The 19,511-nt window shown below is 46.5% G+C and overlaps 1 protein-coding gene across 8 annotated transcripts in view; it reads right to left on the bottom strand.

The window, feature by feature from the left end:
- The window catches only part of LOC134949185 (leucine-rich repeat and fibronectin type III domain-containing protein 1-like protein), a 934,368-nt gene that overhangs the window by 399,535 nt on the left and 515,322 nt on the right, over nt 1-19,511 (bottom strand). For 4 of the 8 annotated variants that reach the window (XM_063937624.1, XM_063937626.1, XM_063937627.1 and 1 more), the window contains one exon: nt 13,579-13,647. The exons of the other annotated variants lie outside the window; for them this stretch is intronic. In XM_063937624.1, coding sequence (XP_063793694.1) covers nt 13,579-13,581 — 3 coding nt within the window. In that variant the 5' untranslated portion in view covers nt 13,582-13,647. The remainder of the gene's footprint in view (nt 1-13,578; nt 13,648-19,511) is intronic. 8 annotated transcript variants of the gene reach the window in all.

Consider the following 19,511-nt stretch of genomic DNA (forward strand, 5'->3'; position numbering starts at 1 on the left):
CCGGGTGGAGGTCGTGTCTGCTGAGGAAGTCTGCTTCCCAGTTGTCCACTCCCGGAATGAATACAGCTGACAGTGCTATCACATGATTTTCCGCCCAGCGAAGAATCCTTGCAGCTTCTGCCATTGCCCTTCTGCTTCTTGTGTCACCCTGTCTGTTTACGTGGGTGACTGCCGTGATGTTGTCCGAATGGATCAACTCCGGGTGACCTTGAAGCAGAGGTCTTGCTGAGCTTAGAGCATTGTAAATGGCCCTTAGCTTCAGGATATTTATGTGAAGTGATGTCTCCAGGCTTGACCATAAGCTCTGGAAATTCCTTCCCTGTGTGATTGCTCCCCAGCCTCGCAGGCTGGCATCCGTGGTCACCAGGACCCAGTCCTGAATGTGCAGCCCTCTAGAAAATGAGCACTCTGCAACCACCACAGGAGAGACACCCTTGTGCTTGGTGACAGGGTTATCCGCTGATGCATCTGAAGATGTGACCCAGACCATTTGTCCAGCAGGTCCCACTGGAAAGTTCTTGCGTGGAATCTGCCGCATGGGATTGCTTTATAGGAAGCCACCATTTTTTCCAGAACCATCTCATTGATGTACTGAGACTTGGCTCGGTTATAGGAGGTTCCCGACTAGCTCGGATAACTCCCTGACTTTCTCCTCCGGGAGAAACACCTTTTTCTGAACTGTGTCCAGGATCATCCCTAAGAACAGAAGACGAGTCGTCGGAATCAGCTGCGATTTTGGAATATTGAGAATCCAATCGTGCTGCCGCAACACTACCTGAGATAGTGCTACACCGACCTCCAACTGTTCCCTGGATCTTACCCTTATCAGGGAATCGTCCAAGTAAGGGATAACTAAAATTCCCTTCCTTTGAAGGAGTATCATCATTTCGGCCATTACCTTGGTAAAGACCCGGGGTGCCGTGGACCATCCATACGGCAGCGTCTGAAACTGATAGTGACAGTTCTGTACCATAAACCTGAGGTACCCTTGGTGAGAAGGGTAAATTGGGACATGAAGGTAAGCATCCTTGATGTACCGAGACATCATGTAGTCCTCTTCTTCCAGGTTCGCAATCACTGCTCTGAGTGACTCAATCTTGAATTTGAACCTCTGTATGTAAGTGTTCAAAGATTTTAGATTTAGAATCGGTCTCACCGAGCTGTCCGGCTTCGGTACCACAACAGTGTGGAATAATACCCCGTTCCCTGTTGCAGGAGGGGTACCTTGATTATCACCTGCTGGGAATACAGCTTGTGAATGGCTTCCAAAACTGTCTCCCTGTCAGAAGGAGACATTGGTAAAGCCGACTTTAGGAAACGGCGAGGGGGAGACGTCTCGAATTCCAATTTGTACCCCTGAGATATCACCTGAAGGATCCAGGGGTCTACTTGCGAGTGAGCCCACTGCGCGCTGAAATTCATTGAGACGGGCCCCCACCGTGCCTGATTCTGCTTGTAAAGCCCCAGCGTCATACTGAGGGCTTGGCAGAGGCGGGAGAGGATTTCTGTTCCTGGGAACTGGCTGATTTCTGCAGCCTTTTTCCTCTCCCTCTGTCACGGGGCAGAAATGAGGAACCTTTTGCCCGCTTGCCCACGAAAAGACTGCGCCTGATAATACGGCGTCTTCTCATGTTGAGAGGCGACCTGGGGTACAAACGTGGATTTCCCAGCTGTTGCCGTGGCCACCAGGTCTGAAAGACCGACCCCAAATAACTCCTCCCCTTAATAAGGCAATACTTCCAAATGCCGTTTGGAATCCGCATCACCTGACCACTGTCGTGTCCATAACCCTCTACTGGTAGAAATGGACAACGCACTTAGACTTGATGCCAGTCGGCAAATATTCCGCTGTGCATCACGCATATATAGAAATGCATCTTTTAAATGCTCTATAGGCAATAATATACTGTCCCTATCTAGGGTATCAATATTTTCAGTCAGGGAATCCGACCACGCCAACCCAGCACTGCACATCCAGGCTGAGGCGATTGCTGGTCGCAGTATAACACCAGTATGTGTGTAAATACCTTTTAGGATGCCCTCCTGCTTTCTATCAGCAGGATCCTTAAGAGCGGCCATCTCAGGAGAGGGTAGAGCCCTTGTTCTTAAAAGCGTGTGAGCGCTTTATCCACCCTAGGGGGTGTTTCCCAACGCACCCTAACCTCTGGCGGGAAAGGATATAATGCCAATAACATTTTAGAAATTATCAGTTGTTATCGGGGGAAAACCACGCATCATCACACACCTCATTTAATTTCTCAGATTCAGGAAAACTACAGGTAGTTTTTCCTCACCGAACATAATACCCCTTTTTGGTGGTACTCGTATTATCAGAAATGTGTAAAACATTTTTCATTGCCTCAATCATGTAACGTGTGGCCCTACTGGAAGTCACATTTGTCTCTTCACCGTCGACACTGGAGTCAGTATCCGTGTCGGCGTCTATATCTGCCATCTGAGGTAACGGGCGCTTTAGAGACCCTGACGGCCTATGAGACGTCTGGACAGGCACAAGCTGAGTAGCCGGCTGTCTCATGTCAACCACTGTCTTTTATACAGAGCTGACACTGTTACGTAATTCCTTCCAACAGTTCATCCACTCAGGTGTCGACCCCCTAGGGGGTGACATCACTATTACAGGCAATCTGCTCCGTCTCCACATCATTTTTCTCCTCATACATGTTGACACAAACGTACCGACATACAGCACACACACAGGGAATGCTCTGATAGAGGACAGGACCCCACTAGCCCTTTGGGGAGACAGAGGGAGAGTTTGCCAGCACACACCAGAGCGCTATATATATACAGGGATAACCTTATATAAGTGTTTTTCCCCTTATAGCTGCTGTATCTTTAATACTGCGCGTAATTAGTGCCCCCCTTCTCTTTTTTAACCCTTTCTGTAGTGTAGTGACTGCAGGGGAGAGCCAGGGAGCTTCCCTCCAACGGAGCTGTGAGGGAAAATGGCGCCAGTGTGCTGAGGAGATAGGCTCCGCCCCCTTATCGGCGGCCTTATCTCCCGTTTTTCTATGTATTCTGGCAGGGGTTAAATTCATCCATATAGCCCAGGAGCTATATGTGATGCATTTTTTGCCATCCAAGGTGTTTTTATTGCGTCTCAGGGCGCCCCCCCCCAGCGCCCTGCACCCTCAGTGACCGGAGTGTGAAGTGTGCTGAGAGCAATGGCGCACAGCTGCAGTGCTGTGCGCTACCTTGTTGAAGACAGGACGTCTTCTGCCGCCGATTTTCCGGACTCTTCTGTCTTCTGGCTCTGTAAGGGGGCCGGCGGCGCGGCTCTGGGACCCATCCATGGCTGGGCCTGTGATCGTCCCTCTGGAGCTAATGTCCAGTAGCCTAAGAAGCCCAATCCACTCTGCACGCAGGTGAGTTCGCTTCTTCTCCCCTTAGTCCCTCGATGCAGTGAGCCTGTTGCCAGCAGGTCTCACTGAAAATAAAAAACCTAAAACTAAACTTTTCACTAAGCAGCTCAGGAGAGCCACCTAGTGTGCACCCTTCTCGTTCGGGCACAAAAATCTAACTGAGGCTTGGAGGAGGGTCATGGGGGGAGGAGCCAGTGCACACCAGGTAGTTCTAAAGCTTTACTTTTGTGCCCAGTCTCCTGCGGAGCCGCTATTCCCCATGGTCCTTACGGAGTCCCCAGCATCCACTTAGGACGTTAGAGAAAATGTTGTACAAAAACTTTTAAATATTAATTTTCCACAAAACTGGAACTGGAAGCCCCAGGTCCTCTCTCCACTGAATAGTACACATGTGCATGGCATATACTCACTGCCCGCTCTGCTAAGTATTGCAGCGCACGAGAGGGGGCCTCTCAATACCCCCCCCCCCCCTTTCCTGCCACAACCATGGGCTGCTGCAGCCTGAGGGTGGAACAGCGAGACAGTGCCCAAAACGTGAGACTGTCCACCCAAAACTGGGAGGTATACTCTGGGCATCATCTCCACTTTATCACTTTCCAATGTTTAATACTTGTGGCACCAAGAGAGGAGGGGCGGGTTAGTGAGAGTTTGGGGGTGGGTGGGGAGGGGGGGGGGGGGTGTACTGATTAACCAGGCCAGAGCTTGTTATGGGGCTCTGGGTCAGCTGCTAAGGGTGACAAACGCAGTGCTGCTGAGAATTTTCTTCCAGTTGAAGGAGTCACCATGCCACCTGGTTTTGGCCACACCCCCTTCCCATAACCAAGCTCTGTTCAGCTCTCGGCTGCCCTGCTCCGATATATACATACAGGGGAAACCCCTAGTGGGGCCTCCTGCTCATGGGCCCATCACCTCCTCTAGGTATCATGTTCCAGACTGTGCAATTCAGTTATACATTATTCATATATTACATTATGGATTATGGTGCATTTTCTATAGTGCATTGCTGTTATTATTTAATCTGGTACATTATCATGCAAATACTAGCAGTATTTACTATACTGTATATATTTACCAAGGGTCCCAGACCATGCACTCTCTTAGCAAAGCCTGTGTCCCCTCTGGCTGAACACACCCTTTCTGGTGGCTGCCCACACCTCCACTGGAGGCTGGCAACACCCCTAAGCATGGCCCCCTACCACTGCATTCTCCCAGTGGGCCCTTCATGCCCTAGTCCGATAATGTATACATGTATAGTATCAATTATGTCGAATGCCTATGACTTTTACTGTATAAGAGGATAAGAGAATAACTTGGAGTACTATGCCTAACATGTATACTTAAAAATGCCCCTGTTCTTTTCTACACTATTCCCTGGCATTCCACTCTTTATTAATGCTGTGCTCCACCCGCTGACTGTTAGATGAGGTGCTCAGTGATGTATGTGTAAATGGTATAGTCATTTAATAGCAGCAAAAGCGTTGTTTTTATTTCTGGTTCCTGATTTTCTTAGATAACGGGATTTCTGCTTACCATTTATGCACATATAGGCAATCATCATTAATGGAAGCGACTAGCATACCGCCAGTCGGGATCCCAGCGATCACAATACAGACGCCGAGATCCCAACAAGCGGTGAAACACCGACGCTGGAATACTGGTGACACAAGCTATTCTCCCTCCGTGGTTGTCCACGTCACCCATACAGGGAGAATATAACCTGTGGAAAGCGCAGCGAGCCACTGTGCCCGCAGCATGGCGAACACAGGAGCTTTCTAGCACTCGTCCCGCTGCCGGCATAAAGGTGACTGGGATGATGCTGTCGGTATACTGACAGCCGGCATCCCGGCCGATGGTATATCATATTGAATCCTGGATTACATTACATATGCATTTAATCTTACAAATAATAAATTACTACAAAATTTTATTTATATGAATACTAGTTACCAGCCCGTCTAAATGATATTTAGAACAAACAGTAATGTGAATGCCAGAATGGAGCAACACTTGATTTGCTTCATTCGGTGCCAAATAGTGGCTGCTGGCATGCAAAACACTTGAATTCCCTCCATAGAGGTGAGGCGCAGTGTTAGCCTTTTATACATAATTATGATTATCTATTAAAAGTATTTTGTGAAACTAATTTGTGTGTTTTTGTATTCTTTTATTTTTTTCTTAAAAACGTCTTCTATACACTGGACACAAATGGGACTGCAGCAAAACAGAAAAAAGGTCTGATCAGATCATACTGAAACTAAACACTTTTTTTAATAGGATCACCGCTTAACTGGCCTGGGTCAAACAGTACGACAGGATGAAAGTGTAATTCCGCTAAAAGAGACAAATTATAGGGCGAGAGAAAATCTGCACATTTCCTTTCATTAAAGTGCATTAAATTCTACTGTACTTCTCCACCCCAATTATATTGTATTAAACAGATAAGAATTGCAGAGGCAGAGCTAACAGGTTCTGTCGGCATCTGGTGATTATGCTGCACGGCTAGGAACACAAAATCCTTTAACGAGAGAGACTTTTATAAGCAGATCCAAGTGCAGGCAGTTACTACAGCCAGCAGTCATCCAGGAATGAGAAAATCCAGAACCGCTAACCTATCTAGAAACGATCCATACAGACAAAGGGGGTCATTCTGACCTGATCGCTCGCTGACGTCCATCGCAGCGACCAAGTCAGAAGTACGCAAGCACCGGCGCCGCAGTGCGCCGGCGCATGGCTGACAGCCGACGGCTGTCGTTGCCTAGCAATCGCCTCTGCCTGATTGACAGGCAGAGGAGGTCGCTGGGTGGGAGGGGGCAGCACGGTGGCATATGGCCGACATTTTGTGGGCGTGGTCCGGCCAACGTAGGCGTGGCCCGGATCGTGCGGGGGCGGTCTGCAGCAGCTGCGTGACGTCACACGCAGCCGCTGCGACCCGGGAAGCGACGAGTAGCTCCCGGTCAGCACGCAAAAGCTTTACTGGCCGGGAGCTACTCCTGAAGTGAAAAAGCATTGTCGCTGTGCCTGGGGTGGGCCTGACGTGGGGCGGACTAGCCCTGTGCTGGGCGTCCCCCAGCATGTCAGTGTGCCTGATCGTAGTCCTGCTAAATTTTGCAGGGCTACGATCAGGTCTGAATTAGGCCCAAAGGCTGATCCGGGATGCAGTTAAATTGCTGGCAGACAAGATCCCGGCGGTCAGGATACCAACACCAGAATCCCAACTGCTGACAATGCCGCCAGCCGGAATCCCGGCTCACAAGGGCTATTTCCACTCGTGGGTGTCCACGACAGCCATAGACTCTCTGAGCTCGCCCCGCTGCCGGTATACTGTCGGCCTGGATGCCGTTGTCTGTATACTGACGGCCGTCACCCCGACTGTCGGTATTTCATACTGATCCCACTGATTAATGTTGTACGCATCTGCGGCCATGACATCCAGGACCGTTGCACAGAGCGCAGCCCCGCAACCCCTCCATCTGGCTAGCAGGGTGCCAGTAACACTGCTGCAGTGCGCCCCGGAGTTTGCTTTGCACACTTCAGATATGCACACTGCAGCCTGTACAGACCCCCAAAACATAATGGGGTGCTCTGGCAACTGCTATTCTTCCTGGTGGCCCTGCCCTTCGGCATGATGTCATGTGCCCAGAGGGTTCGGCCAGCACAGGGCACCATAAAGCACTGTTATGGCACTGTCGGCATCCTACATACTTTATTATGCTAATAATAAGAAGGGACAGACTGGGGGGTCTGAAGCGGCCTAGGTATTTTAGCGCGCTCACATCAAGGTGGGGGCATTCATGGCTCATGGGGGTGTAGCCTAGTGGCACGTCCTCATCTTTCTGTATGTTGGGCGGCCGAGCAAAGACTAATTAAGAGCCTAAGTAGGGTCAACCTAATGATCCACACCCAATCAAATGTGTATCTCACAATGTTAAAGTCTGTCTCTCAGTGCGTGGTGAATGTAGCAGAGACCATCTACAGTACAGCAGGCCTGGCCAACCTGTGGCTCTCCAGCTTAAACTACACATCCCAGCATGCCTTTCCACAGTTTTAGCATTCCCTAATAGCAAAACTGTGGCAGAGCATGCTGAGAATTGTAGTTCCACAACAGCTGGAGAGCCAATCGTTGGCCAGGCCAGATCTACAGTATATCTTTGTATTACGATTGTAGAATCTTCTTTCCAAGAAGATGGGCTTGCCGAAAATCTTCTGAGCAGTGACCCTTGTACACCTAAGGTTGAGACTCGCAGAACTCACCAGCAGGTCTTGCCTATAATAGCTGCTTTTCCCGTAAGTAACTACCGGTACTGGGATGCCAAAAGGATTTACAACGCTGGTGGTTGTACGAGTTCAACTTCGAGTGACCCATATCAACGCCAGTGAGGAAAACGACACAGAGAAGACAAAAGATAAATACTAGAAAATACTGAAGAGGTAGAGGCTGAATTTGCGAAGGTGTGAAGATGTGAGATAAGCCAGAGAAATACGACAGGGGTATCAGAGAGAGATAAAGGTTCAATAAGAGATTGAGAAAGAGCAAATCACTGAGGCACACTGTACAAAAGATCACGCAAGACAACAAGCACACTAATGGAGTAGTGATACAGAGAAAGTGGATGTAGGAAATATAATAAAGAATCAAAGCGTACACTACCCAACAAGAAGCTGGGATGTCTGAAGCTGGACACAGAAAACTGCAGGAGATAGACAATGCAGAAAACGGAGGTAATATCCCAAAAACTAGGATAAGCACAGAGAGACAAGAGCTCCTGCTGCAACCAGAACTATGACCAGCAAAGAATGAGAGGCAGAAATAGAATATAATGGGAGCATGAGCCAATAAACTACCAGGCACAGCCAAATCTCCTCGTAATTACCAACTCCATGCAGCTGTCCCGCTGCACGTCCACAAGTCCCCAGTGCCACCCCCTTCTGCCGCACAGTCCAGCGTTAATGGTTGCTAGGAAGCCGGTGGCCGGGGAGCGGAAGCTCAAAGGCGCCCCCAGTTACCAGGGAAATGGCAGCCAAGGAGCGGGAGTACTTAAGCGTCTGGCTGCTTACCGATGACCAGACACTGTGGGAGTCACGGGCCACAGCTGCTCATTACACTTTGGGTGAATTAATGCTACTGAAACAATGATGAATATTCTTCGCTGCGATGTTCATTATAAAACCAACAATGAAATATACATATGGGCTTATTTATTATAGGGAGAACACCCATATGGCTTCTCCCTACCCATGGCCGGCAGTAGCTTTCACTGAGTCTCTCTTGCATGGACTTCCCATGCAAGAGGACAAAGTATGAAGAAACCTTTCTAACAAGGACAGTGGTGGTACATCTGGAAGGCCATGTTCAGGCCACTGTGCATGTTCCATATCACCTATGAGCAGATGCGTGCATGAGGGCTGGCAAACTGGTAAGACTCCTTCTACTGCTGCCATCCATAATCGCCAGGGAGCAGGTAATCGCACAGCTGCCCTGGCAATATTCCGTAACAATGGGTAGAATGAATAGAAAAAAAGATAAGATAACTAGCGCTAAAGAGAAACTGCAAAGTGTGACCGAAAAAGATTAAAAAAGGGGGGAAAAATACAGACAAAGGAATCAAGGATATATGGAATTCAAAAAGGAAAGAAAATGTAATACATTTCTGAAGAGAGAAAATTCAAATTAATAAATAAGTAGATAGCGAGTAGCAAAGATAGAGTGACACCAGTTTTAGTTAATGGAATGAATGATTTTAGTCATAAAAGCTGCTTAGTGAAGGGAAGCAAAGTGTCAGAGAGAAAAGTATAAAGATGAATTCAGCGACAGAGAAGATAAAAGTGGGTGATGGTAGGTAATACTACAGTAGCTGCAGTTAAAAGAATAAGAATAGAGTCAGCCCAGAGTGAGTGAGAGTCACTATCAGCTTCCTGGGCCACAGGAAGGTCTCTGCCGCAACTGGGAATTCCATACAGGAACCAATGCTACCAGCTATGACACTCCACAATGCAGCCACCAGCACCAATAGGATACCAGTGGTGACAGGATGGGCGCATCTTACTGCACTTTGGGTTTTGGTTTTATTAACTTGTCACGAACATACGGTCATTGTCAGTAACCTGCTGTTACCAACCACCCCTACTAGTGCTGTTTGGTAACCAGTCACCAACTGTGTCAACTATACACTACAATGGTGTTCCCTGCCAGAGGAGAGGAGTCATTGTCACCACTGGGCCCATTCATTTGCACCTGGAATCGCTTGCTTCTGGGTGGTGTACGTTGCTGCTGCAGCACCTCTTTGCTGGTTATTCTGCCTGGTTCCTCTGATCACTTACTTTAGCACAGGTATGCTGGGTAGCAAGCTGACTCAGGACACCGGGCTGGACACTGGAGTCAGGTGATGGATGAGTGTTAGCTCTTCTCTGTACGTCACAGGTAAACCACAGGAATAAATACAGAACAATGGCCCTCATTCCGAGTTGTTCGCTCGCAAGCGGATTTTAGCAGATTTGCTCATGCTAAGCCGCCGCCTACTGGGAGTGAATCTTAGCATCTTAAAATTGCGAACGATGTATTCGCAATATTGCGATTACACACCTCGTAGCAGTTTCTGAGTAGCTCCAGACTTACTCGGCATCTGCGATCATTTCAGTGCTTGTCGTTCCTGGTTTGACGTCACAAACACACCCAGCGTTCGCCCAGACACTCCCCCGTTTCTCCGGCCACTCCTGCGTTTTTTCCGGAAACGGTAGCGTTTTTTCCCACACGTCCATAAAACGGCCTGTTTCCGCCCAGTAACACCCATTTCCTGTCAATCACATTACGATCGCCTGAGCGAAGAAAAAGCCGTGAGTAAAAATCCAAACTTCATAGTAAATTTACTTGGCGCAGTCACAGTGCGGACATTGCGCATGCGCATTAAGCGGAAAATCGCTGCGATGCAAAGATTTTTACCGAGCGAACAACTCGGAATGAGGGCCAATGTTTAGGATATATGAGGGTTACTGTTCATCAGCACATAAAACACCGCTTACTGTACACTCAACATGTGGCTTTGATGCGTGTTGTACACATATTTTACACACATGTTGGCAGGAGGCAATCCGATACCGTGCAGGTTTATTTCACAGGATAAGCAGTCTGGACCTGGATGACACTTAACCTCGTGGTGCCCCCTCTGTCCAAGCACTCTGAGAGTGAGTCAGACCCTAAGATCCTTTATACCCTGATGCCATTAAATCTGGGGTGGGAGATCTAGGGGGTAATTTACTAAGGGTTGGATGTGTCATCAGATTAAGACAGATGGACGTTGACGGTGGATTGCGCTGTAAAAACCCCAGTATTTACTTTGCATTGGTTCTGACTGTCATATGTCACCAGCTGTCGATACCAGTTAGATTTTACCCGCCCTCCCACCCCCACCACACATACATACACACACACACATACACACACACACACACACACACACACACACACACACACTGGCATGCTGCACCAGTCATTTTCATTTCAAACAATTAATCCCCACTGTAATTGTCATTTCAATTAAGTATACACATTAACGCTCATTCAGTAAGTATCGCTAGTGACACAGAAATTGCAGTTTTCTGCTAAAAAAACACATGTGAAGAGCCGTCCACTAACGCATTTGCAAATTTGCATATGCATTCACCTTATTGTGATGCATACTCAGAAATTGAGTACCATCAACAATTCGGCTTGACCCATGCATACGGAGGATATACACTGCTGCAGTCGCAGTGGTGCCATGTTTTTATTCGCAGCTGTCAGATGCACGCCCCGGACATGTCATGACACTCCTGCGTTTACCAACCTCTCCCATCAAATGCCATGTAACCTCCCACAAACCACCACTTCCTGGCAATCACTACGCGATCGCACTTTGCCGAACCTGCGATTGCGTTTTGGTTTTAGCGCACGCGCAATGTGTTCACATCACATGTGCAGTTGCCCGATAATCAGCCAATTTGCAACTGAAGCTGAATAAGACCCATTATTCTATTAAAGTTTGGGTACACTGTGCCCAACATCGCATTCATTCATCTAATTTTTAAGGTGCTTTAGCGACCACTTAACTGACAATTTTTCCCTTCAAAAGCGTTAACAACATTGTTTTTTAAAATGTATTTTATTTAATAGAGTTGAAAAAGTATTTTTTTAAATATTTAAACATTATATTATGCACATCTGCAGAACGGATCTCCTCGTCAAAAACGGGGGGACAGGGTGGGACGGCGCAGTGGCATGAAATCTGACCATGCCAGTTAAGTGGTTAAACCATGCACAGTACGTATGGGGGTGAGGGAATGAGGACCAAGCCACCCCAACCAACAACTGTATAAGATAAGACAGATAACTGTTCCCAGCAATTTACTGAAAACCCCATCCACAAACATAATAACCACCATACATAAATCCTGGCCGCCGAGTCACTTGAACAATATTTCTGTCTCTACACATAAGAAGAGATTACAGTATATAAGCCAAAAACTGACTTAACAGAGAGTTTGGAGGCCCTATAATCGAGGGTCAGTACCCCCATAGAACTGAGCTGGAATTTGTTCTCCATGAGAGATAAGAGACAAATCAAAAACTGATTCAAGATAGAAGTGGACATTTATTGATTTCTAAAGGTAGTGACTGTAATAGATGAAGACATTGAGAACTGTGAAGTAACTGTATTTATTTGATGGTAAAGGAACATGGGTTTGTATTGTAATGTGAGGCATTTGTAAAACTTTAGAGAATAAAGTATTTAATGTTTCTTTAAAACTGCGGCAGTTGGAAGTTTCCCATTGTAGTTGGAATATAATAGTGTAGGAATTGTCCTCGTAACTTATTGCCTGTACTTTCATTGCATTTCCTATGCCCATTTAGCCACTCTCACAATTCTTCTCCCATACACCAATTAATAAAATGCCATTCTCCCATGTATATCTTGTTTCTTGAAGGCTTGTTCTGGTTGAGTTTTCACCTCTCTAAAGGGGCTGATGTATCAAGCCTTGGAAATAGAGAAAGTGGAGTGTCAGGTCTGTAACTGTGTCTGTACCCGGAGAGGGGGCACTAGTGGGTCAGTGGTGGTGTGGTGGAGGAAACGAGGAGGCTGTAGAAGATTCCTGCGCATGTGCGCAATGATATTTATTTAGCACACAGAGGTATGACAGTCACTGAAGCACAATAACAATACTGATGGTTTGAGCAAGGAAGCTGACAGAGGTATAACAACAGTCACAGGTGATGATCTGTAAACCAGTGAAATTAATAACAGTGATGACCGGACTGGAAGCTGATGGTAAACATCGATGGTCGACTTGGAAGTCGATAGTAACAGGATCAAATATGCAGACGATAGTAATGCAGCTGATGACAGTGAACACAGGCAATAGTAACTCCGGAGATTGGTCTGAAAACCAACAGCAATAGATTCACACAGTCTGTATATATGTACAAGTCCACAAATCCAAGCAAGGCCAAAGCAGGATACAGTCTGTAAATTGTAAGCTGGATGTTTTAAGTGCCAGATGGAATAGCACAGTGCTGAACGCAGATAACAACACACAGGTGAGAATGGTAAGTAGCACCTGGAGAGAGTCTCTTACTGCATGCAGAGGTGGAAACTGACTGTGGAAGGAGTTGTAGCAGAGCAAGATGGCTGGAGCCTGTAGTTCCATGGAGACACTGGAGCAAGGAAATCACTGGAGACAGGTGACTGCAGCCAGGAGACGCTGTACACTGGATGTGATGCGTTGTTCAAGGCGATGAGACTGAGCCAATGTTCTGGATTTATACCCCCTGGTCAGCAGGCATTGGATGCTTGAATCATGTGTGCAGAAACAGCGCAGGATTAGGTGTTACAGGTCAGCTGACTGCAAGTGTCATGGCGGCGTCCATGCTGCACAGATTGTGGGTACACACTAGATGGACTTCAGGGGTACACAATGACATTGGGCACCGTGCCTGCGGACAGAGCATTCATGCAGCTGCAAACTGGGGCCGTGACCTCCGGAGGCCTGCACACCAGCGCGCTGGTAAGTGAGATGCCACTGAACGCCGATTCCTGACATGGAGTAGTTGCTCAAACAACTTCTGCAATTTCAAGGACTGTGCAAGCTAATTAGAAGCAGACTGGTTGGTTTGCACAACTTCCCCAAGTGTTCTCCCTCTAAGATTTGATACATCGCCCCTTACCATTGAGAGTAGCTCTCTCCCCTGAGGTAGCAGTTGAGTGGTTTTTCTGCCGATATCCTGGCAAGAGACCTACAATAAAAGTTGATACAATAAAATAAAATGGTGTCACAAACATGACGTTCCTGGAAACAAAAGCCAATTTCAGTTACCCAAAGCTATTGTCCACAAAACAGTGTATGTAGATGTGTTATTGTAACACGAGTTGAATATTTACTTTTTATCTTCATGTCCCCATAGCATGTTTCTGCTCACCCCCATACCGTGCTTGAACCAGCCATAATACTGGTAGTATATGGTAATAATTGATAATAATATTGTTAATAATTGATAATAATATTGGTAATATATTGGTGTTATGTTACCTGGCTGTTACACTGTATGTGGGTCATTTAAGGTACAGCACCATTGTCCCTTTAGTATACTCCCAATTGTCTGACAGTGAGCTACAGTACAGTATGCCAAACAGTCAGGATTTGTTCCCCGCAGGTATCACCTGAGAGATGACACTTAGCTGAGGTAGTGCGGGCCGAATATTGCAAAGACCCCAATAATACAAACTTTTTGTGACTTGCCTGGGCAGGGCTTTCCCATAGGGGGATGAGGAGTGTGATTAAGGTGAGCGGCCATTGTAAGGGTTGGGGACTGCGAGTTGAGTCTCTGACATACTGTATGTAGGCTAAGAGGTAAAGCTCTGCCACGGAACCCATTATCTTAGATCATTTGGGACATTGAGCCAGGTTATTTACCTGTGACCCTGTATTGCTGGATGAATCACTGACCTGGGCTAAGGGGGGATACAGGGGATCATTCCGAGTTGATCGCTCGCTAGCAACTTTTTGCAGCGCTGCGATCAGATAGTCGCCGCCTATGGGAGAGTGTATTTTCGCTTTGCAAGTGTGCGAACGCTTTTGCAGCCGACGCCACAAAAAAGTTTTTTGCAGTTTCTGAGTAGCTCTGGACTTACTCAGCCGCTGCGATCACTTCAGTCTTTTTGGTCCCGGAATTGACGTCAGACACCCGCCCTGCAAACGCTTGGACACGCCTGCGTTTTTCCAAACACTCCCAGAAACCGGTCAGTTGACACCCACAAACACCCTCGTTCTGTCAATCACCTTGCGATCGGCTATGCGAATGGATTCCTTGTTAAATCCATCACCCAGCACCGATCCTCTTTGTACCCGTACGACGCGCCTGCGCATTGCGGTGCAGACGCATGTGCAGTTTTGCAGAGATTTAACCTGATCGCAGCTCTGCAAAAAGTTGCTAGCGAGCGATCAACTCGGAATGACCCCCACATTGTGGGGACTGTCGTGTGGAATTGGATTACAGAAGTGTGCTGTGCTGTCTGTCACCCATTCTGTTCAATAAATCACAGTTGGTTTTCATCTACCACTATGCCTGAATGCTCTGGAACCCTGTATCTTCACAGTTATCTATGTTATCAAGGGTAGTATTTAAACCCAACTGTATATACTGTAGATGTGCAGGTGCTTTTGTGACTATATACTGTATTAAACTGTTATTAGTTTCAAGAAGCTCAGACTCTGCCCTGTGTGATAAAACTAGCCGGAGGAGCACAAAGCTCAGATAATGTCTGTTATTAAGGAATTTATGAGAAGATAAACATCTGCTTTAAGATTAGGCAGCTGAGCAGAACTGTGGATTTAATTGACTGTAAAATAAAATCATTTATTATTGCTTGTCTACTAACAAAGATGTTACGCTTACTGTAATCTGTAGCCATGGGAAGAAAAATATATACCAGTGGATTATTATGCTTTGTTGTTTACTAGAATGCAATGCCACCACTATTACCATAAAACCGATATCCATTTTTTTTTTATAGAAGGAATGCAGCAAATTGTGGGACTGCAGCAGCGGGGTAAGTTCTGATTTCTTTTTATTGGTTCCAATGAATGGGTGGTTAGGGGCCCCAGTACATTGCTTTGCCCAGGGACTTCAATGCTGTTGAGGCGGCCCTGTCTACAGGTGGTGCTAAATATTCTTGAGGATACCTTGAAAACATGCACTGTTTCATGAGGACCGAGTTTGCGAAACAGTGAGGCAGATGTATTAACCTGGAGAAGGCATAAGAAAGTGATAAACCAGTGATATGTGCAAGGTGATAAACGCGGGTGTGGATCATCAAATCGACAGTGTCTAGGTCGACAATGTTTAGGTCGACAGTCACTAGGTCGACAGGGTTTCTAGGTCGACAGGTCAAAAGGTCGACATTAGGTTTTTTTGTGAGTTCGACCAGGAAGTCGAATTAGTGCATCGTGTCCCCTCGCATGGCTTCAGGCAAGGTTACTGTTCCAATCGTAGTCCACGTGGATTGCGAAGTATGAAAAAGTTCAAAAAAAGAAAAAAAGTGAAAAACTCATGTCGACCTTTTGACATGTCGACCTAGAAACCCTGTCGACCTAGAAACCCTGTCGACCTAGTGACTGTCCACCTATAGTGGTCGACCTAAACATTGTCAACCTAGACAGTGTCGATCTTCAGACTGGATCCCGATAAACGCACCAGCCAATCGGCTCCTAACGGTTAATTTACATATTGGAGCTGATTGGCTGGTGCGTTTATCACCTTGCACATATCACTGGTTAATCACTTCCTTATGCTGTCTCCAGGTTAATACATCTGCCCCAGTGTTATAGAGAAAAGGAGTTTTAAACAGTCAGAATTGGCTCAATTGAGAATAGAGCAGTGGTTTGATTCTTTTATCACAAAGATTTAACTAAAGAAAACAAATAATTACATTTGTAACTTATTCCATTGCAGGGGGAAATAACAATGTGATGTAAGAGCAGTTACATAATAACGCATTAAACAAAGATTCTTGGGTAGAAATACATTTACATATAAACACTTACATGTTAATTACCTTAAATGAGATTCCTGTGTAGGCAAAATGATGTACTGTAAGAACAAATTTGCAAACCCTTGAAAATGTGTAGCTGACAGTTTTATTCAAATTTACTGACAACTGCATTTTTTTTTTACTGGCACTTTGAATGTAAAAGATGCTAGTATGTTAGAAGGGATCAGTAGGAGTTACCGGTGGGGGGAGATGCCAGCGGTCAGAATACTGACAGCGGCATCCTGTCCATCAGAATCCCGACAGCCCTCTCTCTAAAGTACCCTAACCCTCCCCTTTCCCCTACCCTAACCCTCCCTTGTGGGTGCCTAAAACTAACCCTCCTCGGTGGTGCCTATCCCTGACCCTCTTGGTGGTGCCTTACCCTAACCCTCCTGGGTGGTGCCTAACCCTCCCTTCCCCACTGCCTAAACCTAACCCTCCCCACCTGATGCCTAACCATAACCTCCCCTACCAAGTGCCTAAACCTAACCCTCCTTCCCCGCCTCTGCGCCCTAACGCCCCTCCTCCTGCCTAAACCTAAGCATCATGTGAAAGCCACAATAAGAATAAAATGTAGTCTGTTGATGATTGCTCTGTCGCCTTAGGGCCAGCAGCAACATCCAGGTACTTCCCACATGTATAAGTTTTGGGTTGGCATCCTCCCCCCATTAAAAGTGCCAGAGTCCTTGTCATCTTCTGTGTATGTGCCATACTGTCAGCCATTTCATCAGGAATATAGCACTGGCAACATATGTTTTAAGAAATTGCTGCAAAAATGGCACCGGTCTCAGTCCAAATGGATATTGTACTGGGATGCAGTGTGTATGGCGTAGGTCTCCCTTGATCATTGGGATCATGCAGGGGCGTATTAGGAGAAGAGGGTGCCCATGTGCGGTCTTCCTCTGGACCCCCACCTCCTCTCTAGCAGGAAGCGGCAGCACATCTACAGTATACTGACTCTTCACACTAAGTGGTGCACAGGTCTCCAGGAAAATGCCCCTGTGGCCATTTCCCCCGTGATTTTTCCTACTGCACAGGCACAAATTTAATTTGAACAGTGATTTGTACAGCGCTGCTGCTGACAGACTCCGATTAGAGGTAAGTATTGAAAAAAAGGGTGCTGGATGTGCAGTGTGGGCCCCTCTGGATCCAGGGGCTCGTAAGCCCCTCACATACTGCACCCATATAGATACACCACTAATCCCATGTGTACCACACACCCTGCACCTATAATAGGGGCAGATGTATGAAGCCTGGAGAAGTGATAAAGCAGTGATAGGTGGAAGGTGGTAATGCACCAGCCAATCGGCTCCTGTCAATTTACATATTGGAGCTGATTGACTGGTGCGTTATCACCTTGCACTTATCATTTCTTTATCACTTCTCCAGGCTAATACACCTGCCCCATAGATACATCCATGCATGTGGTCTCTACTATTAATACGCCGATGCAATTAGTTTTTTTAATCACTATTAATTGCTTTAAGAAATCAGAAAACAAACACATGTATCAGAGGAATCTGAACGTTACTCAGCTGCCATGAAGGTATTGGCATGGTTGGGTAAGAGTTCATTACAGCTTTGCTGGGCCAGTATCCGCAGTCAGGCGCACAATCGGTTCTGCCACCCAGGCCGAGAGGGCAGCGCGGTCACTGCCCCAACGGCTGAGTTTTCCAGCTTGCGATATGCCTAGAGAGTCACACTGCTACCTACAAATTACTAACAGAAATCACTAATAGAAATACATTTTTAATTGTCAATAACCTTGCTGACTGCCGGCAACCATGGCAAGAAAAAGGCATTCAATTAAAATATTATTGGCAGGAGAAAACGTGATGTAAAAGTCATTACATATTTATTAATGACCTATTTAAATGAAGATCCATGAGCAGGCATGAAGTAGCATAAGAACACTGACATATTAATTAAGCCATTGATTATCTAAAATGAGATTTCTAGACAGGTATATAATAACAGAATGGCATTTGCTGAATGTGGGTTCAGTGTCTGCAAAACTGTTAACTGGTTCCTATTTATGTGGTGGGATTAATGCTGCATTCATTTTGGGCACGATAATCCGGTTAAATATCAATCCTCGGCTTTTGTACGCAGGAAAACAGACTGTAACAAAGGAACAGACAATGATCGTGTCCCAGTACCACCTCTCAAGCATCGCTACATGTACAACACGCTGACATCCCTTTATTATGCAAAGCAGTCGCAGGAACCCGGTGTTGAAAATCTATTTACAATACAGAGAGCTCCTTCTGAAGATAGAAGGTTTTCATCTGAATAAATCAGCTATTAACCCTTACCCGAGCGCAGGGCTCAGGAGATATATTCTTATTTATCTCATCAAATTCCTTTATTTGTCTTGAAGACGCTATTGGGTTTGTATGATTCTGTTTGTTGGGTAAACTATTCCCCTATCTTAAAGCCAAGCTGACGGCCTATAATATTCCTTTTGATAAAATCCTATAGGAAGCATGGTTTTGTTCCAACCTACTGTACTGCGTGTCTCATTATAACCAGTAGAGCTCCCTGCGTGGCAGCAAGCACTTATATTAGCAGATGCAAGAAGGGAAGGAAAACATTCCAGCCTCCCAGAAGAGGCCTATTCTAAGCTGCGAGGTAGGCCCCAGCCCTATACTGCCCCCCCAACACCACCCCGCCCAAGTTTCGTACTTTTCCAGTATCTGTGCTCCTATGCCAGTCACCAATGCAGGAGCATTTGCATATGGACACACAGACCATCATATAAGCTTCTTCCTGTGGTCACTGTATAAAGACGAAGGGAAAGCAGAGGATGTATAAGTGAAGGGGATATTGCCCCTCCTGTGCCAGTGCCCCTTGCAGCTGCATTCTGTCATCACATAAGGAGCCCTCTATGGGGGTCATTCCGAGTTGATCGTTCGCTAGCAGATTTTAGCAGCATTGCACACGCTAGGCCGCCGCCCTCTGGGAGTGAATCTTAGCTTAGCAGAATAGCGAACGAAAGATTAGCAGAATTGTGAATAGAAATTTCTTAGCAGTTTCTGAGTAGCTCGAGACTTACTCTGCCACTGCGATC

Source organism: Pseudophryne corroboree, chromosome 8, assembly GCF_028390025.1.
Source record: "Pseudophryne corroboree isolate aPseCor3 chromosome 8, aPseCor3.hap2, whole genome shotgun sequence".
NCBI classification, from domain to species: domain Eukaryota; kingdom Metazoa; phylum Chordata; class Amphibia; order Anura; family Myobatrachidae; genus Pseudophryne; species Pseudophryne corroboree.